The sequence below is a fragment of the Carcharhinus amblyrhynchos genome, chromosome 6, assembly GCF_965287045.1.
Source record: "Carcharhinus amblyrhynchos chromosome 6, sCarAmb.v2.hapA, whole genome shotgun sequence".
Lineage (NCBI taxonomy): Eukaryota > Metazoa > Chordata > Chondrichthyes > Carcharhiniformes > Carcharhinidae > Carcharhinus > Carcharhinus amblyrhynchos.
In genome coordinates, this window is record NC_137329.1 from 12,997,897 (window position 1) to 13,023,951 (window position 26,055).

General features: G+C 44.3%; 1 protein-coding gene across 2 annotated transcripts in view; it reads right to left on the bottom strand.

Annotated features, from left to right (window-relative positions):
- The window catches only part of prmt3 (protein arginine methyltransferase 3), a 206,019-nt gene that overhangs the window by 83,435 nt on the left and 96,529 nt on the right, over positions 1 to 26,055 (bottom strand). For both annotated transcript variants that reach the window (XM_080191539.1, XM_080191538.1), the window contains 3 exons: positions 22,177 to 22,255; positions 14,372 to 14,559; positions 4,093 to 4,179 (listed from right to left, as the gene is read on the bottom strand). In XM_080191539.1, the coding sequence (XP_080047665.1) occupies positions 4,093 to 4,179; positions 14,372 to 14,559; positions 22,177 to 22,255 (354 nt within the window). The remainder of the gene's footprint in view (positions 1 to 4,092; positions 4,180 to 14,371; positions 14,560 to 22,176; positions 22,256 to 26,055) is intronic.

The window sequence follows — 26,055 nt, forward strand, 5'->3', positions numbered from 1 at the left end:
TCCTGGATAGTGTCAATTTTCTTGAGTATTGTTGGAGTTGTGCCCATCCAGGCAAGTGGGGGGTATTCCATCACACTCCTGACTTGTGCCTTATAGATGGTGGATAGGCACTGGGGAGTCAGGAGGTGAGTTACTTGCCACAGTATTCCTGACCTCTGGCCTATTCTTGTAGCAACTGTGTTTATGTGGTGAGTCTAGTTGAGTTTCTGGTCAATGGTAACACCAAGGATGTTGATAGTGAGGATTCAGTGATGGTAATACCATTGAATGTCAAGGGGCGGTGGTTAGAGAGTCTCTTATTGGTGATGGTCATTGCCTGGCAGTTGCGTGGTGCAAATGTTACTCGCCACTTGTCAGCCCAAGCCTGGATATTGTCCAGATCTTGTTGCATTTGAACATGGACTGCTTCAGTATCCGGGGAGTCACGAAATGTGCTGGACATTGTGCAATCATTGACGAACATCCCCACTTCTGACCTTCTGACGTGGTGACATTATAGTTGTATTATGGCATTGGTAACTTGCTCCAGATACTTATCACAGTTTTGTGCGTTGATGAAACTAGATTTTGAGGTTTTTCTAATGCCGGCCCCATAAGAGATTGGCTCCACATTTCTACTTGTATTGTCTATGTACAGGAGTGCTAGCAAATGAAGTTTGACTCTCAGCAATGTAAGAAGATATTCAAGAAACAAAAACTTGTATTTTTCACACCTGAAGACATCCCGATGCGTTTTACAACCCATGATGTACTTTTGAAGTATAGTCAATATCGCGGGGCAGGAAATCTGGACAGATGACGAATATCTCAGTCAAAGGGGCAGGTTGTAAAGGAAGAGAGAGAGGTACAGAGGCAGAGAGTGAGAGAATTCCAGAGCTTAAGGCCCAAGACAGCCGGCGCCTTTCCTCCTTCATAATCTTCAGGTCATCCAAAGGTCTGCTGCCCATTTCTTAACTTGTGTTAAGTCCCATTCACTCACTGACCTTGTGCTTGCTGACCTACACTGATTACCATACAGCCTCCATGACCTCACTTCTCCCCTTGTCTGTAATGCCCTTACAGCCTTTGATGATATAAACATCTCCCCAATTCTGGCCCCTTGCACACCTCCTGTTTTAATTTTTTTCTCTATTCCATCTTGGGTTGTGGGCATCACTGATTAGGCCAGAATTTATTGCCCACCCCTAACTGCCCTTGAGAAGGTATTGCTGAGCTGTCTTCTTGAACTGCTACAGACCATCTGGTGTAGGTACATCCACAGTGCTATTAAGCAGAATTCTGACTGAGTAATATTGAAGAGACAGCAATATATTATCAAATCAGGATGGTGAGTGGCTTGGAGACAGACTTGCAGATGGCGGTGTTCCCCATGTAGCTATTGCCCTTTTACTTTTAGAGAGTAGAGGTCATGGATTTGGAAGGTGCTGGCAAAGGAGCTGTGGTGAGTTCCTGCAGTGCATCTTATAGAAGTACACATGGCTGCTATTGTGTGTCAGTGGTGGAGGGAGTGAATGTTTGTGGGTATAATATCAATCATGCGGGCTGCTTTGTATTGGATGGTATTGAGCTTCGAGTGTTGTTGGAGCTGCACTCATCCAGGCAGGTGGAGAGTATTCCATCATACTCCTGACTTGTGTCTTGTGGATGGTGCACAGACTTTTGGCAATCAGGAGGTAGGTACCTCACAGTAATCACTGGTGGTAATGCCTTCAGCTATCTTGGCCCTACGATCTGTCACTCTTTGCCCCTCCTTTAAATTGCTTCTTAAAACCTATATAGTCCATATTCATCTATCTGGCTATTAGTTTGAATTAGAAAATCCTGCTGTGAAATGCCTTGGGACATTTGGCAATGTTAAAACAGACTTAAAAACCCAGGTTGTTGTAGTAGGTGAGTTGGCAGCATATCACTTAGATTTAATTAGCACTGACTTTAGCTGAAAGATCATCAATGCCCATAAGCCACATGTTCTGTAATTCTAATACCAAGCTGTAAATATTCAAAATGTGAGTTCAGGTGTACTTCCTCTGGCATGAAAGGGGTGGAAACAAAAACAGAGGATTACTAACTGCCTTACGGCTTGAGTGGCCCAGTGGTTAGCACTGCTGCCTCATAGTGCCGGGGACCCGGGTTCGATTCGCGGCTTGGGTCACTGTCTGCCTGGGGATTGCACTTTCTCCCCGTGTCTGCGTGGGTTTCCTCCGGGGGCTCCGGTTTCCTCCCACAGTCCAATGATGCGCTGTTAAGTGGATTGGCCATGCTCAATTGTCTCTCAGTGTCAGGGAGACTAGCTAGGGTAAACACATGGGGATAGGGCCTGGGTAGGATATGATTGATGCAGACTTGATGGGCCGAATGGCCTCCTTCTGCACTGTGGGATTCTATGATGTCTTTGCATCAGGTTCAACAGCAAAGAAAATATAAACAATTTGAAATAAATTGCTAAGTGGTTTATACATGTATAGCATGTTATCAATAACTAGGTTGTAACTGTATCAGAGATTAAACCTGCCTCCACCACATCCAGCCAGCGCATTCCAGACTCTCACTACTGGTTGTGTGAAGAAACATGTTCTCACAGCAGATTTACTTCTTTTGCAAATCACTTTAAACCTGTGCCCTCTCGTTTCTGACCCTTTTACGAGGGGGAACGTCTACTCTGTCCAGTCCCCTCTACTGAACCTCCTCTTAGCCTTCTTCATTCCGAGGAGAACAGTCCCCAATCTCTCCAGTCTATCCTCATAACTGAAGTTTCTCATCTCGAGAGCCATATTTGTAAACCACTTATGCGCTCTCTCCAAAGTGTTCACATCCTTCAGATGGTGTGGTGCCCTGAACTGTACACAATATTCTAGCTGAGGTCTAACTGGTATCTTGTTTAAGTTCAGCATTACTTCCTTGCTCTTGTACGCTATGCTCCTATTAATAAAGCCCAGAATACTGCATGCTCTGCATTCAACTGCTCTCTCCATCTGTCTTGCCAACTTTAATGATCTATGCACATATACACCCAGGTCCCTCTGCCCCAGTTCCCCTTTTAACATTTTACTCCTTATTTTATATTGTGTCTCCATGTTCTTCTCACCACAATGTAACACCTCGCATATCTCTGCATTGAAACTCATCTGCCATCTATCTACCCACTTCAGCAACTTGTCTCCATGCCTCTGAAGTTCCACACTGTTTTCTTCACAGTTTACAATGCTTCCACCTTTTCTATCATAGAACATAACAGTGCAGTACAGGCCCTTCGGCCCTCGATGTTGCGCCGACCAGCGGAACCAATCTAATGACCCTCTAACCTAAGCTATTCCAATGTTATCCATATGCCAATCCACTGACCATTTGAGTGCCCTTAAAGTTGGCGAGTCCACAACTGCTGCAGGCAGGGCATTCCACGCCCTTACTACCCTCTGAGTAAAGAACTTACCTCTGACATCCGTCCTATAACTACCACCCCTTAATTTAAAGCTATGTCCCCTCGTGTTAGCCATCACCATCTGAGTAAAAAGGTTCTCACTATCCACCCCATTTAACTCTCTGATCATCTTGTATGCCTCAATTAGGTCACCTCTCAACCTTCTATCATCCACAAACTTTGAAACTAACCCCTGAACACCAAGATCTAGATCTTCAATGTACATCTGGAAAAACAAGAGTCCCCATACAGACCCCAGGGAACCAGCATTGCAAACCTTTCTCCAGCCTGAAAAATAACCACTGACCATTACTCTCAGCTTCCTATTATTCAGGCAACTTTTTTTCCATGTTGCTGCCGTCACTTTATTCCATGAATTGGGAACCTCATACAAGGAAGTAACTATAAAAGGTAAAATAGTGGCAAGAAACATTGTTAAAAGACCCATAAATATGCCTAACATTTGATTGCAGGGAGTTGTGATGGAATTAACAAACTGGCATGACTCAAGTTGATTAAGATGTATAACCACTCAATGAACAAAGCAAATACCTATTTCTTTAAACGTTAATTCACTTCATTACTCGACTATTACCAAATTAATTTACATCAGTAAGTAGATGTATCCATCTTCTAGATCTAATTTGGTTTTCAGTTGAAGTAAGCCAACTTACCACACATTCATGATCCTCTGTTATCTTCAGTGAGAATTCAGAGGTGAAATCCAGATCTGAAATTCCGACTGTATTGCAGTCTATTGCCTGGAAAACAAGGGAAGATTTCCAGGGAAGTATTAATTAATACACCAGCACAAACCAAATAAACAAGTCATAATATGACAGAACAAACAGAATATCACATATCCCATTTTCGCACACAATGTAACTTGGTGTTCTGTTGGGGCTGCGTGGTGGCACAGTGGTTAGTGCTGCTGCCTCACAGCGCCAGAGACCTGGGTTTGATTCTGGGTGACTAACCGTGAGGAGTCTGCACGTTATCCCCGTGTCTGCATGGGTTTCCTCCAGGTACTTTGGTTTCCTCCCACATTCCACAGATGTGCGGGTTAGGTGGATTGGCCATGCTAAATTGTCCCTTAGTGTCAAGGGGATTAGCAGGATCAATATATGAGGTTATGGGGAGAGGGCCTGGGTAGAACTGTTGTCGGTACAGACTTGATGGGCCGAATGGCTTCCCTTTGCACTATAGGGATTCTATGATACTCTGAAAACTGCAAAACAGGATTCCAAACTGTCCCATCTGGTTTCTAATGCCACATTCACTGACTCAAGCCAGGTTTGTGAATTATGAAGTTTTGACTCTGAAAGCAAGGCCACTTAGGAATTCATTCTTAACAACCTGATAATTTTCCAACATTGTTTCGACGTTGATCGAGTAATTCAACTCAGCAGTAATACCTTAAATATATTCCAATGTTCTTAATGTATTACTGTTTCACTATTAGTTGCTACACTGGTTGATGTAAAGTCCACATTTCAGAACTGCAGCACCAATGACTATCATAAAAAATAATTTCATACACAAAAATCATTTCGCACAAATAATACAACTTTAGTACATGCTACGTAGTTCACACAGATTGTTCTACCATCCCACCCGCCTCTGGAATTGGAGTGGGAGAGGGGTGGACAATGGGAAGGTCAGTTGACCTCAGGCTGGATTTTCCAGTCTTGGGTCAAGCAAGGCTGTAAAACCCTGCCCAAGGAGTCAATAATCACCTGATCCAGTTTAACGCATTTTTGGTATAAATTAAAACTGCATTTTGAATCTTCCTTTCTCGTTTGTACAAAAAAAATCCTGTGCGTCCAATGGAAGTTGAACATAATAAAAGGAAATATCATACAGACACAATAAATGAGCTGGGAACAATCCCTTGACTCTGGATGCTTTTCCTGAACCAGTTTTAAACATTACTCTTGAATGATACACTTATGGTCTTGATAGAGAGCAAGAGTTAGAAGGAGTAGTCAAAATCATTTGCAATCCGAGATGTTCCTGGAATACGATACGGCAAAAGTGCTCCCCCTGCATTCCTCTGGCCCCTTGCATCCATTAACTCCGTTTACACTTTCCACCTCCCTGGAAAAGCAGCCAACATAAACAGGGACACCACAAACCCTGGACATACTCTCTTCCATTGCAAAAAAGATACAAAAGTCTAAGATTCCAGGCTAACTCTCTCAAGAACAGCTTCTTCCCTGATGCCATCAGACTTTTGAATGGACCTACCCATATATTAAGCTGATCCTTCTCCACACCCTAGCCAAGCCTGAAACACCATGTTCTGATCTTTCTCCACACCTTAGCTATGACTAACACCATGGTTCTGCACTCTCTCCTTTCCTTCTCTATGAATGATAAGCTTTGTGTGTATAGTGCGCAAGAAACAATACTTTTCACTGTATATTAATACATGTGACAATACTAAATCAAATCAAATTCACAATTAATTTTGGGCATGTGTTGGAAACTTATTACACATAGAGCACCTCATATTTGGTAATCTAGAGACCGACTCTGTGCCAGGTTTTGGAGCACACCAGTTTTTGGAAAAGTAATAATCAGAATTCATTTATTCAGTGAAGAGGAGACACTGGAAAACCAAATGATATTGTTGAAAGCCACTTTATGTTAATGGCCATGTCATCACTCACATTATATCACTTCTCACTCATTGGATCTAATAACTCTTTCATGCCTCCCCCACTCCCCATTCTAAGTGTACCCTGTTTAAAAACAGAAAGGATGAATCAAATTGAAGAGCTGATAAATATACCCCATTGTTGGAACTGAAAATTAAACATCAGATGCACAAAGTCAATCAATACTTGGAACTCCAACACTCCAATGCAGCAACTTCTCAAACATTTCCGAACTGGGTTAAAGTTTATGGTTTATTTATTAGTCACAAGTAAGGCTTCCATGCACTGCAATGTGAAATTCCCTAGTCACCACACTCTGGCACCTGTTTGGGTAAATGCACCTAACCGGCATGTCTTTCAGACTGGTTGTGTTGGGTGGAGAGTGACATCAACGTTCCCTAAGTAACTTGGAGCTCAGGAAGAAAATGTCCGGTTTTTTGAAGCCACCAGTTTGCATATCGTCAGATCTGAGATTCGCTATTTGTACACCTCTGTCTAATTCTACGACTTTTCCATCAGTAAACCTGCTGCATCAAACATATCGGACAGGTTCACTGATGCTTTTTAAAAAATATTCATCTGTCGGATGTACGCATCTCTGGCAATGTCAGCATCTATTGTGCGCCTGCAAATGACTATGAGAAGGTGAGCTACCTTTTTGAACCAGTGTGTGGTGCAGCTACACCCACAGTGTAACTGCTGTTAGGTTGGGAGTTCCAGATATTTTACTTTACTGCAACAGGAATCCAATTTCTGATCTGTGAGTCATACAAACCAACAGTCATGGTTCATTTGTTAACCTTTTAGGACAGAGATGAGGGGAACTTTTTCTTTCAGCATTGTGCAACTTTGGAATTCCCTGCCTCAGTAAACAGGTAGGGTCATTGAATGTTTTTAAGGGGGAAGTAGAAAGATTCTTGTTGGGCAAGCAAACCAAAAGTTATTGGGGGATAGATGTGAATGCACAATTTGACGATGGTCTTATTTGTGACAGAAATCGGCTGACCTGCTGAGTGTTTCAGCTCCAAAGAAGGATCATCCTGACTCGAAACAATGGTTCTATTCTCCCTCCACAAATGCTGTCAGACTTGCTGAGTTTCTCCAGCATTTTCTGTTTTTCTTTCAGATTCCAGTGTCCGCAGTATTTTGCCTTTACCCAGCATTTTCTGTGTTGTATTCAGATTTCCTAACACTACAATATTTTGGTTTTCATCCACAGATCCACATCACTGGGCTGATAAAAGATTCTTTATATTGTTCAGCCTCTCCAGCTTCACCTCTTGTAGATGGGAATAAGGAATTTGAAAAACAGAAACGGATCAGCTATGATCTTACTGAATGGGGGAGCAGGCTTGGAGAGCAGTATGGCCTGCTGAAAGGACAGAATGGCCTGCTCGAGGGGCAGAATGGTCTGCTTAAAGGGCAGAATGGCCTGATCGAGGGGCATAATAGTCTGCTCAAATGGCAGAATGGTCTGCTCAAATGGCAGAATGGCCTGGTCCAGCTCTTAATTCATATGTTCAAATGCAACTTGGCCATAAAATTGGTAAGCCGTGATGACTGATGCTGTAAGTGAATAACTTTAGACTCATGGTCATGTGCATAGCTGTGTCTAGTAATCACATAACAAAGACACTGACAATTGAGTACAAACTGCACAACCAGTAAAGTGATTTTTCAGGAGCTGATTGATGGAAAGCTTGGTGTACACCTCTTACTTATGACTATTGCGCAAAGCAGTCAACGCCACTGAAGGATGAGGTGATGCAATGTAAACTAAATGGTACAAAGTTATAAAGGGCAAAAGAGAAGGAGCTGGTCGGCAGGAACTAACTAGATGGTTCTTTCAAGGAGCCAGCTGTGCTGAGTTGAGCAAATAAAAGCTAACATTGTTTTTGTTTTTTAAATTCCTCATTCTCGTCTACAAGTGATGGGCTGAATGGCCTCATTCTATGCTGTACAATTCTCCATACCTCATTTCATTAGAGCTGCCACATTGTTGAGAGATCAAAAGGAACACAATCTAAAGCATAATGTGAGTCAGTTTTGTCATCACACACTCCCCAAACACAAGGATGACTAATTTTACTTTGAATTCATTTTATTTACATATTAAATGAGAATTACAGGTTCTTTTCATTAATTGTCTCCATTTGATGTTTAACCTAATGAAATTGGATTTCAAGGAACTGTGGAAACATTCCCTCAAGGCATTCTGTGCGGCTGAGTGCTTTTCACAACAGTGATAAATAAGAGTTCTACACCAACCTTTGTATTATTCAGCTACTTAAACATCAATATGGAGCTTCTACGCCATGGCAAAAAAGCATTAGATTGAGCAAATGAAAGCTAACATTGTTATTTTCTGACACTTCAAGAAGTACGTACTTGTAAGGAATATAAACCAGGAAAACATTCCTTTGGGCAAATGAACACGTGGAAGTACCTAGCCTTAATGTCACTCACTGACGTTTCATTCATTATAAAACCACTGTCCGTTAAATGTTCATGTGCTGCAGAGTGTGAAATAGAATCTATAATAAATTACCCAGAGACCACTGCCCATATTTTAACCACCACATTGTTCTTAGCAATGTTTAGTTAATTTCAATCCGGCTTTCTTTATGTAAGCTTGTCAAGTCTTAGATCCAGACATGGATTAATAAATGGCGACTCACTGCTCCTAAAAAACGAAGTGATGTTTGCATTGATGAGAACTAAGACTCTTTGCTATGGAGGACTGCAGCAAGAAGTGACAGACTGATGGCTACCTCAAGGACAAGTTCATGGCTTTTAAAGTGGGCAGGCATCCTAGAATCCAGTGTAGGGGGGGGATAGAAAGGGATGGGGTGGGGGTGTTGGGGCAAGTTCTGTTGGGTAAGCGGCAAAGCAAGAATGTGATGAGAGAGGGTCACATATCAAGGTGGGTGGTGGTGCCCCTAATAAGGGCAGAGCACCCCCTGAAAGAGGTATCCTCTTCCTCCCTCCCCCACTTTCCACCTTTGCTCAGGTAAGCTTTAAAAAATGGCCTGCCCATTCTTACCCAACTGTCCTTGCGAACCTGCATTTGACTCAGGTCAATGGGCTTGTTAACATGCCTAAGTTATGCTTAATTATTTAATGACAGATGGGTGGGTTGTTGCCGATTTCAGTGTCCACCCTTTTTGAATGGCGGGGCAGGCTCGAAGGGCTAGATGGCCTACTCCTGCTCCTATTTCTTATGTTCTTATGTATTAGCGGGGGTGAACTAGATGGGCAGGTGCTGAGCTGGCCACCTAGTCTATATTACCTGAAACCTCAAATCCAGCCTTGGGTGTAATTCTTCACTTTGATTTAACTACGCATCACACTTTGCTGCGGTTAAACCATAACCAAATCTCCAACCAACAGCGTTAAAAACCAGACAGATTAAACATTCATCTGCTGTGCTTGCCGCAAAATAGTGGCCACACTTCAAAAGTAATGCAGTCGAGCGCTGTAGAATATCCTGAGGATGTAAAGATCGATACAATCTCTTGCTTCCTTATATATTTCATTCCTCTCCTTCTGTGCGTCCGTGGCGGCTTCAATTTGTTACCCCTCCTCCCTCTGCCAATTCAGAACTGCTGAACCCAGATCACAGGTCTCAATTTATTTATTTATTGGTGTCACAAGTAGGCTTACATTAACACTGCAATGAAGTGAAAATCCCCTGGTCGCCACTCTCTGGTGCCTGTCCAAGTACACTGAGGGAGAATTCAGCTTGGCCAATGCATCTAATCAATAGCTGGAGTCCCAGCATTGAAGCTCAGACTTTTTCACTCAGTGCTCACCCACCCTCACGCAAATATCAACCCGGCAACACATATTCATTGTTGCCTTTGTTTCAGATTATTTCTCATTGGCTGCAGTTCTAAATTTAAGCAGCAATGTTTCTGTCCTTGACTTTTCGGAATGTATTTTAAGTTTTATTCAAGTACTTAGGTCATTATCTGTGTGGAGTTTGCACGTTCTCCCCGTGTCTGCATGGGTTTCCTCCAGCTGCTCTGGTTTCTTCCCATACTCCAAAGATGTGCAGGTTAGGTGAATTGGGCATGCTAAATTGCCCTTTAGTGTCAGAGGGATTAGCGGGGTAAATCTGTGGGGTTACGGAATGGCCTGGGTAGGATCATTGTTGGTGCAGACTTGATGGGTCGAACGGCCTTCTTCTGCACTGTAGGGATTCTATGGTAAACACGCTGATGTTAAAAATAGCATACCGGAAATGGTTATGGGTGGGATTTCATGGCCTCACTCGAGCAAGACCGGAAATTCCCACCTGAGGTTAATGTTCCGTTTCCTTTGTCCACACCTCGCCTGTACCCCTTGGAAGTCCAAAAGGAAGCACTCCATGGGAGTTTCTCAGGAAGTTTCAACTTCTGATGGGCAGTTAGTGTTAGTGGATTTGGAGCATTCTCATTTACTTATCTGAACAGTTACCTCAGAAACGTTAGACAGGAGAAAGGCATAAGCATATCTAACGCCTGGGTAACTCTACAACTGACCTCCTGACTCCCTATTGAACAGCTCATCCCACCCCCTCCCCAACTTCCGACTATCCCACCAACTGCCCCTGACCCTTTGACAGCATCCGTGTCTCTCTAACTGTCCCTCAATTCTCTAATATCGCCCTAGCCTCTGACTGCCCTGCTGACATCTAACCCAAATCTGAACACCCCCCCCCAACCAATCTTCCCACCACCAAAACCAACTGACCCTCTGACTCCCCCAACTGACCCTGTGACTCCCCCTGACCCCCTCAGCCCACCAACTCTCCCACTGACACCCGATTCATACTCGACTTCCCTGACTGAACCTCTGACCATCCCACTGCCCCACTCCTCTCAATGACCCTTCAACCCCCACTGGCATCTGACTCATACCACATCCTCCAGCTGACCCTCCCATCATTTGACTCCTCACTGACCATCGGACTCCCCTCCAGAACCCCTGCCCCACCAGCACAGGGTGGGGGGGGCCCCAAATCAACCAGCACTTTGCCACCCTATCTAGCTGAGCCCTCAACCCACACTGCCAACTTACTCGGCTGGCACTGTACCCACCCCACCTAGCTGGCACTGTACCCACTTAGCTCACTTATAAACTTACAGAGTGAGTTTAGTTTTTACAGAGTGAAAACTAAACATCCCAAAGCTTTGCAGTGTATTGTTGGATGAAAGCTTACTAAAATAAGGCTGAGACTGATGAGAAGAGAGCGAGGCTTGGCTTCTCCCCGACAATCCTGCAATAGAAGGATAGGCTCCGAGAACAGGTATTGAAGGGGCCTGGTTCAGAAGTCCGAGCAAGAAATGCAGAGCTCTGGCAGTCACTGTCAGACCGCCACTCCTTGGGAAGATAAAGCCCACAACATTTAGGGTTCTTGTTGCAAAGCAGCACACTGGGAGCACTCCCTATCCTCGCCTTACTTGAGGAAAGATGTAGTGGCATTGAAGCAGTTCAGAGGAGGTTCACCAGATTGATTCCAGAGATGAGAGCTTTGTCATATGAAGAGAGATTGAACAGTTTAGGCCTATATTCTCTAGAATTTAGAAGAATGAGGGGAGACTGAGGTATTAAGATTGAGGATTGATAAAAGGTATGGATAAAGTAGACGTGAAGCGGATGCTTCCTCTTGTGGGGGCATTCTAGGACGAGAGGTCATAATCTTGGGATAAGGGGTAGTAAAATTAAAACAGAGTTGAGGAGAAACTAATTCTCCCAAAGGGTTGTGAATCTGTGGAATTGGCTACCCCAAAGTTCAGTGAATGTTGGGACAGTGAGTAAATTTAAGGAGTTACAAAGATTTTTAATTGGCAATGAGTTGAAGGATTATGGGGGGAAGACAGGAAAGTGGGGATGAGAAGTACACCAGCCATGATCAAATGGCAGAGCAGACGTGATGGGCCGAATGGCCTAATTCTGCTCCTATATCTTATGAACTTGGTCGGACAAAGGTGGTGGGGAGAAAGCAAAGGCACGATGCTTCCATTAGATCAAAAAAAAAGTTCAGCAGAGGTGTTCAAAATGGTGAAGCTTTTTGATGGGAGAAACTTTTTCCACTGGCAGGAGGGTTGACGAGTCGAAGGTGCACTGTTAATCGGTAACAGAAGCAGGGGAAGAGGACAGGATTTTCTTTATCCAGTGAGATGATGATCTGAAATGTGCTTCCCGAAAAAGTAGTGGAAGACTCACTCGTAATTTTCAAAAGCAAATCAAACAATTTCATAGCGAGGGGGATTGAATATAAAAGTAGGGAGGTCTTGCTGCAGCTGTATAGGGCATTGGTGAGGCCGCAGCTGGAGTACTGTGTGCAGTTTTGGGCGCCGCACCTGCGCAAGGATATTTTGGCCTTGGAGGGAGTGCAGAGGAGGTTTACTAGGCTGATACCGGAGTTGAGGGGGTTGAGCTATGAGGAGAGGCTGAATAAACTAGGCTTGTACTCGTTAGAGTTTAGAAGAATGAGGGGAGATCTCATTGAGACGTATAAGATGATGAATGGGATGGATAGGATAGAGGTGGAAAGACTCTTCCCGCTCAAAAAAGACAGTAGGACTAGGGGGCACAGCCTCAAGATAAAGGGGGGGCGGTTCAGAACGGAGTTGAGGAGGAACTTCTTCACTCAAAGGGTGGTGAATCTCTGGAATTCTCTGCCCGTTGAAGTGGTGGAGGCTGCCTCGCTAAATATTTTTAAGAAGCGGGTTGATGGGTTTTTGATAAGAGAGGGGATTAAGGGTTATGGGGAGAGGGCGGGAAAGTGGAACTGAGCCACGACAGATCAGCCACGACAGATCAGCCATGATCTTATTGAATGGCGGGGCAGGCTCAAAGGGCCAGATGGCCTACTCCTGCTCCTATTTCTTATGTTCTTATGTTCTTATGTTCTTAATCACAATAGCTCTGTTATCCTTTAACTCCGTGGTGATACAAATATTTTTCGGTTAAATTTATGATTTATTAATTGTTTCGCAGTCAAGACTGAAAATGAATTAAGATTTATAAGACAACCATGTTTCTTTCTTTTAAAATGCAGTGCTGCAATCTTCTCCAAACACCATTTTTCCGAAATCTCGGCTTGTTTCAAGATAGCACAATGCTGCTGTAAGCAGGAACCAATTTCCTGTTTTACGCTCCATTGGTATTTGTGAAAAAAAAACCTGTTTATGTGACAGAATTTCTGTTCTGGGTTGCTCTCCGGCACACATTGAGAGATGACAGATCATCACACAATGCACAAAGCGGGGAGTCTCGGGCTCAGCAGAGCTTGGCGCTACCTGGCAGTTTATGTTCCAACACGGGACTGCAGCGGCACCCTGCTTAATCAACGTGAACCATTCCAGCTTTTATCCCTGACGGTGAGGCATGTTCATGATCCCGACAGCTTGCATTTATTTCTGCCATGGAGACGTGCTGGTTAGCTGCACCGTCCATGTTAAATTCTCCCTCAGTGTACCCGAACAGGCGCCGGAGCGTGGCGACTAGGGGATTTTCACAGCTACTTCGTTGCAATGCAAGCCTACTCCAACAAACCTTTTCATCTCTCATTTTTAACACTTACGGACAAAATAAAAAATATTTCTGTTCCTGCACGAAGAAGGGACAGTGGTCCAAGCCAGGAATCAGGCAAATACATACCTTGATGGTGCAGGGCTACAAAATGAGGGTGTCAGGGTGAAGCAATTTCTCCACAGTTTCTGGAATCACTGCCTTCTTCATGCAGGAACAGAGGCATTTGTCCTCTCTTTGGCTCCCGTAGTTTAGCCTCTTGTTGTCCCCTTTGTTCTCATTTTCTCCCCTATTCTCCTTCCTGTCAGGCACCTTTGGAAATTTATGTTCCTCCCCGTTCCTGGTTGTCTTTATCATTCATTCTTCCTTTATTTAATCACTGTTTTTTTCTGCCAGTCCACCCAAGGGTGGCACAGTGGATGGCACTGCTGCCTCACAGCGTCAGGGACCTGGGTTCGATTCCCAGCTTTGTCACTGTCTGTGCAGAGTCTGCAAGTTCTCCCCATATGTGCGTGGGTTTCCTCTGGGTGCTCTGGTTTCTTCCCACAGTCTGAAAGACATGTTGGTTAAGTGCATTGGCCGTGCTAAATTCTCCCTCAGGTGTACCCGAACAGGCACCAGAGTGTGGCAACTAGGGGATTTTCATAGTAACTTCATTGCAGTGTTAGTGTAAGCCTACACTGATAAATCAACTTTAAAAAAAACTTGTGTGTCAGCAATGTCTTCGCCAGCTTATCTGATGAATACTCTTGGCTGGCAGAGCAATACATACCTTGATGGTGCAGGGCTCCGAAATGAGGGTGTCATGGTTTAGCACTTCCACCACAGCTTCTGGGATCACTGCCTTCTTCATGCAGGACATCTTAAAGCCGTACACATCCTCCCAGAAAGCTACTCGTTCATCATGCTTCTTCCTGTCTCCCACTGCTACCAGGCTAATGGTGCAGATATCGGGGTACACTGTAAGGAAGCATTAACTGCATTAACTCGACCGCAGAGGTGGGGGAGAAAAAACACCAGATCACTAGACTTGGACTCTTGAGAATTTGCATTCTAGTTTACTGGATCTCAAACGGCCCGGAGTTAGTGACAAACATCTCTTGCCGTGAGAGGAAAAATGTCATTGATCTCATATAACACAGCGAGCAATCGACTGAGGTAAGACCACTGTAGCAGGAATCTTTTCCCAAGGCTAAATGCAGGCTTGTGTTTTCAATTAGCTCACAAAGCTTATTGCTACATTTCCTCCTCTAACCTTACACAAGGTATTCATGTGCCGAGTGGGAGATCTGAAGGAAATCTATAACATGTATGCTGTGGGTCGATGTCGGTTTTTTTTAAGAAAACATCACAAATCGAATCTATATTTATAAATCGTTATGTCCGGCCTTTCAAGATCGGGGAGGGGGTGGGGGGAGAAAAGAGACTGCCTCTGCTTCACAGACCTTTAAACTTCCCAACACAACATATTTGTCACTTCATTCTTTTCTTATTAGCACAGTAATTGAATAATTATTACTGCACACGGGCAGAATTAACAACGCGTTGATTGGACAGGGAGTAAGAGCTCTCTGGGCTGCTCACAATGATTCACAGCAATGACATCTGCGTCCTTCTCGATTCACTGCCCAAAGCTAGCTCGCCTTTCACAGAAGCTCACGTGGCTGATTTCATAGAATCCCCACGGTGCAGGAGGCCATTCAGCCTATCAAGTTGGCATAAGAGGACTCACCGAAAGAGCATCCCCATAGACCCTATTCCTATAACCCCACATACGATTTATTATTGTCACATGTATTTGTATACAGAGAAAAGTATTGTTTCTTGAGCGCTATACACACAAAGCATACCGTTCATAGAGAAGGAAACGAGAGAGTGCAGAATGTAGTGTTACAGTCATAGACAGAGTGTAGAGAAAGATCAACTTAATGCGGGGAAGGTTCATCCAAAAGTCTGACAGCACTAGGGAAGAAGCTGTTCTTGAGTCGGTTGGTACGTGGCCTCAGACTTTGGTATCTGAGAAGAAGGTGGAAGACAGTATGTCTGGGGTGCGTGGGGTCCTTAATTATACTGGCTGCTTTGTTGAAGCAGTGGGAAGTCTGGACAGAATCAATGAATAGGAGGCTGGTTTGTGTGATGGATTGGGCTACATCCACGACCTTTTGTAGTTTCTTGCGGTCTGCAGCAGAGCAGGAGCCCACACCAAGCTGTGATACAACCAGAAGGAATGCTTTCTGTTTATCCCATTAAACTCCTAACCTAGACATCTTGAGACACCAAGGGACAATTTAGCACGGTCAATCCACCTAACCCAGCACAAGTTTGGACTGTGGGAGGAAACCCACACAGTCAGGGGGAGAATGGGCAAACTCCACAGAGACTGGAATTGAACCCGGGTCCCTGGAGCTGTGAGACAGCAGTGCCAACCATTGTGCCACCGTGCCGCACCTATTAAGGAGGATGTTCTCTGTATTTTCAGAATGGCTCATAAACTGCAGAACGTCGAGAATTGAAAGGAATGAGTGCTCCAAGTTGCGTGATATGTGCTCTTGTATCAGGCTTATAGTAAGTACAGCACACAGTGCAGGATTTTCATGACATTTTGAAATCAAACTCATTTTCTGCGCGTTAATAGATCAGGTTTGTGTTTATCAAGGAGAACTCTGAGAGGACTTGCCTCCTTTTCATTTTTCAGATCATTTTTAAATTCCAGTTTTCGTTTTGAAATGCAGACACGTTTTAAGTGGGTGTCAAAAAGAACTCTTGATATTAAGCCAGGACCCCAGCATCGCACATTCAAGCTGACTAATGACCACAGCAAATGTGATTTTTAATGTACATTCCATATAAAACATGCTGCGATCAGCAGCTACTTAACACTAACTGTTCAGAGCACAGCATCCTCTCACAACTGTTATTTTTCACTAATAAAAAAATTGCCCCAGGAAATAAAAATAACGCAGAGTTCTGGCGCAACTAGGCTTTCCAGGCAAACTGCCTTGATGATTAGCCAAGCCTGACTAATGGATCCAACTGGGAGGCTTCACACACACACACACACATACACACATACTAACAGACACACACACACACACACACAGACAGACACACACACACACACACACACAGACAAACATAAAGACACACAGACAGACACACACACACACACACAAAGACAGATTGACAGACACAGACAGAGAGACACACACAGACAGACAGACACATACTTTACACACACATACACACACACACACACACACAGAGACACACAGACAAACACACACACACACACACACACACGCGCGCGCACGCACTCTGAACTGATTCCCCTTCAGTCTCCAATCAAATATTAGTCCAACAAACTGGGCTTGCGGATTCAGTATTGTTGTTTCTCTTGAAAGAAAAATTGGCCTTGTTTCACTGAATGGACAATGTATTTCCACCTCACACAGCAGCTATGCAGGTTAGCCAACCTTGGGAAAAGCTAATCCTAGACCCAGATGCAAGAACATCCTTTCACAAAACAAAAAATGACATCCAGCAATGCTCAATTTTTAACAGAAGTGCACTGACAAAACACGCAAATATAGCTTTGGAAGATTTAATTCACTGGACATTTTTCTGACCACCCTGGCCAAGCCTTTCAGAGGACGATTGCGACTGGATTAATAAAGGTAGGTCCGGAATTCAGTTAAGCTAGTTTGCTGTCATCATTCCCCCAACGGGCTTTTTCCCAAAGCACCATATTGAGGATGAAATGGCAGCCTGCATGTGCTGGGTAGCTAACTGAAGTAAAGGCCCCTCTCTTGAGGTGGCTGGTTTAGTGGCTACAACCGAGCAAATAAGCCAAACTGGGGTGGAACAAACAGAATATTGCATATCCCATTTTCTCACCCTATATAACTTGGTGCTTGATTTGGGGCGGCACAGTGGCACAGTGATTGGCGTTGCTGTCTCATAGCACCAGGGACCCAGGTTCAATTCCAGCCTTGGGTAACAGCTTGTGTGGAGTTTGCACATTCTCCCCATGTCTGCGTGGGTTTCCTCCAGATGCTCCGGTTTCCTCCCACACTCCAAAGATGTGGGGGTGAGGTTGATTGGCCATGGCAATAGAGGGATACAATAGAGATTAACTGGCATGGGAATAGAGGGATACAAACGAATGGTCGAGTTGGGTGCATGAGCAGCGCAGGCTTGGAGGGCCGAAGGGCCTGTTCCTGTGCTGTACTGTTCTTTGTTTGTTCAAATTGCCTTATTGTCAGGGAGATTAGCAGCGTAAATGCTAATAGGGTAAATGGGAATAGGGTCCGGGTGGGATTGTGGCCGATACAAATTCAATGGGCCGAATGGCGTCCTGTAAGGATTCTATTCTATAATGGTAAACAAGCAACTGAATTTAACATTGAATAGTCTGTCTATTTAACACATGGAAAAAAGTATATAAAAATCCCAGGATCCAAATCGAATTAAGTTGAATTTGCTTGGTGAGTCCTTATCTGCTGAAGTTAATTCGTTGTTCAACTCTGTTTGGTCATTGTGCTAGCTTGGATATTGATGTGACAGGAAAAGGACTGAATCACTGTGCTCTTCAGCCTTGCTATTTTGTCACTCCGCGGATAGGCAGGTTGGGGGTTTAATAGGATTGAATAATTACTCAGACAACCTCTGCAGTCACATTCAACAATCACTAAAGAGAATTGATTGCGAAGACTTCAGAATTTTTAATGATGCTTCCTGAGGCTGTAATGAAAGTTAAGCGCTACTTTGATGTTTTTATATTCGAATTTAACACGCTTCAGTGTATATTCCTTCACTGTAATAAAGTCAACGGGCGGGATTTTACGGCCTCACTCGACCCGAGACTGGAAAATCGCGCCCGAGATCAATGGACTTTCCTATGTTCTGCCCCTCGCCCACTCCTATTCCTATGATGGGCGGGACAACAGAATTCCGACAAGTGAGTCATTTTAGCCTCAGCTACATTGGCTGTTGGCATGATGTTTTATAACTTAACAAAGATCAGAAGGAATGGTTAGCAACATAAACCCTTTCCAATGCAAACCTCAACAGCATAATGTTAGATTGTACATTCTGTTCACTGGTATAACAGATAATTAACCTGTGAGGTCTTCTGCCATTAGGCTGCATGGACCTAACAACGGATGTTGACTTTTATGCAAAGAATGAGTAGAAACTTCATGGGAGAGAAGTTCCAATTGTTAACGTGTAAGCTTTGAAAAAGATGTACTCTTGCAAACCTTCCAAAGATTTTCCCACTAGGTTTTAGAACCTATTTACTACTCATATCTAATAGCACCAGCTATTATCTATGGTCGATTTAACACTGAAAGGTCTCCAGAAGGTGAATTTGATTTTGGCTCTATGTTCCAAAAGCAAACTCCAATCCAGGGCAGAAAAGAAAAAGATATTTTTTATCAAAACAAGGTTCTACCAACACCAAGTTCAAGATGCCAGGGGATGGAGAATGGGAGGGGCAGGAAGGGATATGCCTCACGCCGGCATTCCCACCATTCTGAACATTCAGCACTAATTGACTGAAAAGGATTCAAATTATTTGCTTCTCTTACCACTTGCTGTAAAGGCAAGGAATTTCTCTCTTTAATCTAAGTAACCTTAGAACAATCTTGTGTAAGAAGTAAATCTAAAGAGCAGTCTTTAGACGTTTTGGTACAGCTGAGTCAAAGAGGTCTACAGCACAGAAAAGGCCCTTTGGCCCATCGTATCTGTGCCTCTCAAAGACAACCACGTAATTATTCTAATCCCATTTTCCAGAGCCTTGGCATCGCAGGTGCACATCTAAATATTTCTTAAATTCTATGGGATTTTATTCTATAATATTATGAGAGTCTCACCTCCACCACCCTTTCAGGCAGTAAATTCCTGACTCCCACCATGCTTTGTGTGAAAATTTGTTTTCATACATCCCCTCTAAATCTTCTGCCTCTTACCTTAATCTAGGCTCCAATCTATTGATTCCTCCACCTGGGGGAAAAGCTTTCTCCCATCTATCAATGCCTGTCATCATTTTTGTACATTTCAATCACGTCCTCCCTCAGTCCCCTCCGTTCCAAGGAAAACAACCCCAGTCTATCCAATCTCTCTTCATAACTAAAACTCTCCAGCCTGGGCAACATCCTGGTAAATCTCCTCTACACGCTTTCCAGTGCTATCACATCCCTCCTAAACTGTGGATTCCAGAATTGCACACAATACTCCAGCTGCGGCCTAACTGATGTTTTATACAGTTCCAGCTTAACCTCCTTGCTCTTAAATTCTATGCCTCAGCTAATAAAAGCAAGTACACCACATGCCTTCTTAACCACTTTATCCACCTGTTCTGTTACCTTAAGGGACCGGTGCACGTGCACACCAAGGTCTTTCTGATGCTTGCTGCTTCCAAGGGTCCTGCCATTCATCATGTATTAATCCCTTGTCTTGTTTGTCCTGCCCAAGTGCATTACCTCACAATTATGGGGATTGAATTCTATTTGCCACTGATCAGCCGTCTGACCAGCCTGTCCAGATTACAGGGGGATACCTTCCTTTTTACCACTCCAACAATTTTCATATCATTCACAAACTTACTGATCAACTCTCCTACATTCAAGTCTAAATCATTTGCATAAAGCATAAACAGCAAGGGCCCCAACACTCATCCCTGTGGGACCCCACTGGAGACAGGCTTCCAGTCAGAGAAACAGCCCTCGACCATCACTCTCTGCCTCCTGCCACTCAGCCAATTCTGGATCCAATTTGCGACATTTCCTTGGATCCCATGGACTCTTACCTTAACAATAAGGTTCCCATGTGAGGCCTAATCAAAAGCATTACTGAAGATACGTAAACTGCATCAAATACATTGCACTCATCTACACATCTGGTTATCTCTTCGAAAAATCCAATCCCGTTGGCCTCTCCTTAATGAAACCATGCCAACTGTTCCTGATTAATCCCTGCCTTCCAAATGCAGATTCATTCTGTTCCTCAGAATTGCTTCCAATAGTTCTCCATCACTCAGCTAAGACTGACTGCCCTGTAATTACCTGGTTTACCCCTTCCTCCTTTCTTGAATAATGGTACCACATTGGCTGTCCTCCAGTTCTCCGGCGCCTCTTCTGCAGTCAGAGAGGAAGTGATAATTATTGTGGGCGCCCCTCTCTTGCCTAACTCAACAGCCTGGGATACATTTCATCTGGACCTGGAGATTTATCTACTTTTAAGCCTGCCAGGTCACTCAGAACCTCTTCTCTGTTTATTTAATTGAATCATAGTACTCGCTGACTTTTATACTCACATTGTCTCACTCACTAGTGTGAACACTGACACCTATTCCGTCCCTGGTACTCTTCACAAATTACCACTGTGGTTCTTAATGGGACCTATTCTTTTTCTGGTTATCCTTTTACCCTGTACTGTACCTGTAAAACAGCTTAGTGTTTTCCTTTTTTTATTCATTCGTAGTACATGGGCATCACTGGCTGGCCAGCATTTATTGCCCATCCCTCGTTGCCCTTGAGGAGCTGGGGGTGAGGCATAGGATTCTCATCATTTTGCATCATGATGCAGAGACAAGTTGTACTGGTTAAACATAATACATCTCAGTTATTTTACATTCATTCGTGGGACACGGATGTTGCTGGCTGGCCAGCATTTATTACCCATCCCTAATTGCCCTTGAGAAGGCGAGCTGCCTTCTTGAATCGCTGCAGTCTACCTGCTGTGGGTTGACCCACAACGCCATTAGGGAGGGAATTCCAGGATTTTGACCCAGAGATTGCAAAGGAATGCTGATATATTTTCAAGCCAGGATGTAAAGTGGCTTGGAGGGGAATTCCAAACCCACAACATGTTTTGACTCTTAACTGCCCTCTAAAATGGCCCAATAAACTTCACAGCTCCAGCGACCCAGGTTCTATTCTGCCTTTGGGAGCCTACACATTCTCTCAGTGCCTGCATGAATTTCCTCCCAGAGCTCAGGTTTCCTCCCACAACTCAGAGATGTGCAGATTAGGTCAGTTGGCCATGCTAAATTGCTCCTTGGTGTCCCAGGATGTGCAGAGAAGGGGAACTGGCCACGTTAAATTGCTCCTTAGTGTCCCAAGATGTGTAGATTAGGTGGATTAGCCCTGGGAAAGATACACTGTCAGAGAGTCGGAGCAGACTTGATGGGCCGAAAGGCCTCTTCTGCACTGTAGGGATTCTAAGGATTCGATGGAAATAACAGTACCCCAGACTAACAACTTCCCCATTTTACGCATTTGATAAACTATCATGATTAATCATTCAATATAAGTTTTAAAGGTCTTTAAAATAAAGAATGTGTGGATTCAACCCTACATCTCCAAAAAAAAACACTTAGTGTTCTTCCTTTTGAAAGCTATTAAAGAAAATGGATGCCTGCGAGCTGCCAGTAATGGGGGCATATTTCATTTCTAGTGGAAACTTTCACAGTGGTACGTAGCACGGCATGAGAAGAATGCACGTACAGCTTCCAAGAATCAACAGAGACAAGATTGAGCTTTATTTAATTTTCCTTCCCCTCCTCAAAACACAAACCTGCACCGCCTTCCATCAGATACTTGTCCCGTGCGTATATGACCGAGTCCAGCATCGATTCAAACAGCAGGAAATAACCCTGCGTGGAAAAAGATGGAAATTATTAATGAATGGCAGGTCCAATTACAAACTCACAACTATTTATCTAGCTACAAAGAATCAGTCCAAAAACCAAAAAGAAACACAAGTCACGTCAATATCATAACACATGCAGCCATTACGGCGAATATTTCAATCATTCCAGGCTATGATATTTTAATAAATGCAATTACTTCACAAGTTTGATTGATGATCAAATCTATAGCAAATATTAATGATATACTATCAGCAGTTCTGGGCACTACATCTTAGAGAGGATACGTTGGCCTTGGAAGAAGCGAGACATAGGCTGGAATTTTCCAGCAATTCAGGTCAGTGGGATCTTCCTGTCCCACTGACAGTGCACCACCCCCTCCCCCTCTGCAGGGTTTCCCACAGAGAAGGTGAAATAACTCCTCAGAGGTCAATGTCTCTTCACCAGATTTCCTTTGCAAACTCTATTCCACTCCTGGAGTGCTTCAAGAACAAAGCCAGCGTCAGGAGTGTCAGTGGACCTGACCCTCCCATTTTTATATACAGGTGAGGCTCCCCCGATTGGGCAGGCAATTGTAACACATGGGGCAGCACAATAGCACTGCTGACTCACAGCACCAGGGACCCAGGTTCTGTTCTGGCTTTGGGTGCCTGTCTGTGTGGAGTTTGCACATTCTCCCCGTGTCATAGAACATAGAACACTACAGCACAAACAGGCCCTTCGGACCACGAGTTGCGCCGATCACATCAATACCTACCAATCCATAGACCTATCTATAACCCCCAATCCCGTTAAATCCCATATACTCATCCAGAAGTCTTTTAAAAGACCCCAGCGAGTTCGCCTCCACCAACACTGACGGCAGCCGATTCCATTCACTCACCACCCTCTGAGTGAAAAACTTACCCCTAACATCACTTCTGTACTTGCCTCCCCGCACCTTAAATCTGTGTCCTTTCGTAGCAACCATTTCAACCCGGGGAAATAGCCTCTGAGAATCCACCCTATCTATTCCTCTCAACATCTTATAAATCTCTATCAGGTCGCCTCTCAACCTTCGTCTCTCCAGGGAGAAGAGTCCCAGCTCCCTCAACCTATCTTCATAAGGCATGCCTCCCAATCCAGGCAACATCCTTGTAAATCTCCTCTGTACCCTTTCAATAGCTTCTACGTCCTTCCTATAGTGAGGCGACCAGAACTGCGCACTGTACTCCAAGTGAGGCCTGACAAGGGTCTTATAAAGTTGCAGCATTACCTCCCGATTCCTAAACTCAATCCCTCGATTAATGAAGGCCAGTACACCATATGCCTTCTTGACCACATCCTCCACCTGCAAGGCCGATTTAAGAGTCCTGTGGACCCGGACCCCAAGACCCTTCTGCTCTTCAGTGTCTGCATGGGTTTCCTTCTAGTGCTCAGGTTTCCTCCCACAGTTCAAAAATGTGCAGGTTAGGTGGATCAGCCATGCTAAATTGCTTCACAGTGTCCCAAGATATGCAGATTAGAGGAATTCGCCATGTTAAATTGTTCCCCTCAATCAGGGAGCTCATACTCCAAGAGGAAAACCTCATGGGTATTTTTGAAATGATTACAGAGGAGGAATACATTCAAGGAAAAACCCCATTGACAATAGCAGGACCAGAAGATGCTAACACTGGTCAGTGGCATGCTGCCTCCATGAAACACGCAGCGGGTTGCACCGAAAATCCCATCCATAGATTTAACAAATTGATAGAGTCAAAGTGTAAGGAGTGATTACCCAATCTAGGACTATATTCCCTGGAATTTAGACAATTAAGGGGTGATTTGTGGTCTTCGAGATACTAAGGGCAATGGAAAGGGTAGCTGGAAGAAACAATGTTTCCAGTGGCTGGGGAGTCTGAGGAGTAGTCTAAAAATTAAGAGCCAAGTCTTGCAGGACCAAAATTGAGGAACACTTCCACATACACTGGGTTCTGAATGTTTGGAACTATCTTCTGCAAATTGTATTTGACGTTAGTTAACTGTTAATTTTAAACCTTAGATTTGAAATTTTTTGTTATTCTTGTACGGGGCAACGATGGGCAAAAGGAATTAGATCACGGATCAGCCACGATTGTACTGGATGCCAAAACAGACTTGGCCTAAATGGCCTACGTCCCGGTTCCAATGTAAAAGCTATAAGCTTAAATCTCTTATTCCCACAAATCTGTTTTTTCAGAATGTTGCAAGAACACACAATCTTTCTTTGGTCAAACAACCCAGCAGGGTTAGGCTATCAGGTTTGGATGTGGGTGCCACTGGCTAGACCAGCATTTATTGCACATCCCCAATGGCCCTCGGAGAAGGTGGTGGTGAGGTGACACCTTGAACCACCACAGATCTGTATGGTGTAGGTACACCCACTGTGCTGTTAAGGCGTGAGCTCCAGGGCTTTGACACAGCGACAATGAAGGAACAGCAGTATATTTCCAAGTCAGGATGGTGAGTGGCTCGGAGGGGAACCTCCAGGTGGTGGTGACCCATCAAGTGTTCTATCAGGTTTTGGGTGCAGCACCACTACAATCACCTGTGCTGCAAGTCTATTGCTAACAATCCACTGAATCTTTCTTAACTCAACATTCCTGATGGCCTGCCTCAGCCATCACTGAGGAGATGAGGAGACTGGAACACTGGATTGACCACTATGTGGCCCTACACTGACTATACTTGCTCCAATTAACCTGAAAAAAATGAGATGAAACGTGCTAGAATAGAGAATCAATCCCCAATGATTTTCACATAACGGCTATTCAAACAAACAGCATTTGATTTTCTTCATTCGTTGGATGTGGGTGCCATTGGCTAGACTAGCATTTGTTGCACAACCCCAGTGGGTCCTTGGAGAAGGTGGTGGTGAGCTGCCTTCTGGAGCCGCTGCAGGTCCGTATAGTGTAGGTACACCCACTGTGCTGTTAGGGAAAGATTTTGACACAGCGACAGTGCAGGATGGCGAGTGGCTCGGACAGGAACTTCCAGGTGGTGGTGACCCAGCTGGCTGTCGCACTTGAACCTCTCGGTGGTAGCAATTGTAGTTTGCAAGGTGCTGCCTGAGAAGTGTTGATGAGTTCAATTCCAACCTCGGGTCACTGTCTGTGTGGACTTTGCATGTTCTCCCCGCATCTGTCGGTTTCCTCCGGGTGCTCCGGTTTCCTCCCACAGTCCAAAGAAGGTAGATTGGCCAGGCTAAATTGTCCCCTAAATTGTCAGGAGGATTATCAGAGTAAATATGTGGGGTTATGGAGAAAGGGCCTGTTGTCAGTGCAAGCTCAATGGGCTGAATGGCCTCCTTTTGCACTGTAGGGATTCTATAATCTTGTAGACAGTACACACTGCTGCCAGTGCAGCGGAAAGTGTGAATTTTTGTGGGTGAGGTGCCAATCAAATGGGCTTTATCCTGGATGGTGTCAAGCTTCTTGACTATTGTTGGAGCGGCACTCATCTAGGTAAGTGGAGAGTATTCCATCCCATATACAATGCGCATAAAGATATACAGGCCTCAAACAAAATTTCTTACCCAGATTTATGGTATAATTTAAACATAAGAACATAAGAAATAGGAACAGGAGTAGGCCATCTAGTCCTTCGAGCCTGCCCCACCATTCAACAAGGTCATGGCTGATCTGAAGTGGATCAGCTCCACTTTCCCGCTTTCTCCCCATAGCCCTTAATTCCCCTGACCCCGTCAAACACTTGCATGCATCGATAGTTAGAGAAGATATGGAAGCAAACAGTATCTGCCTTCATCAGTTGGGTGGGAATTTGATGGATTTAAGTGACCAGAATTT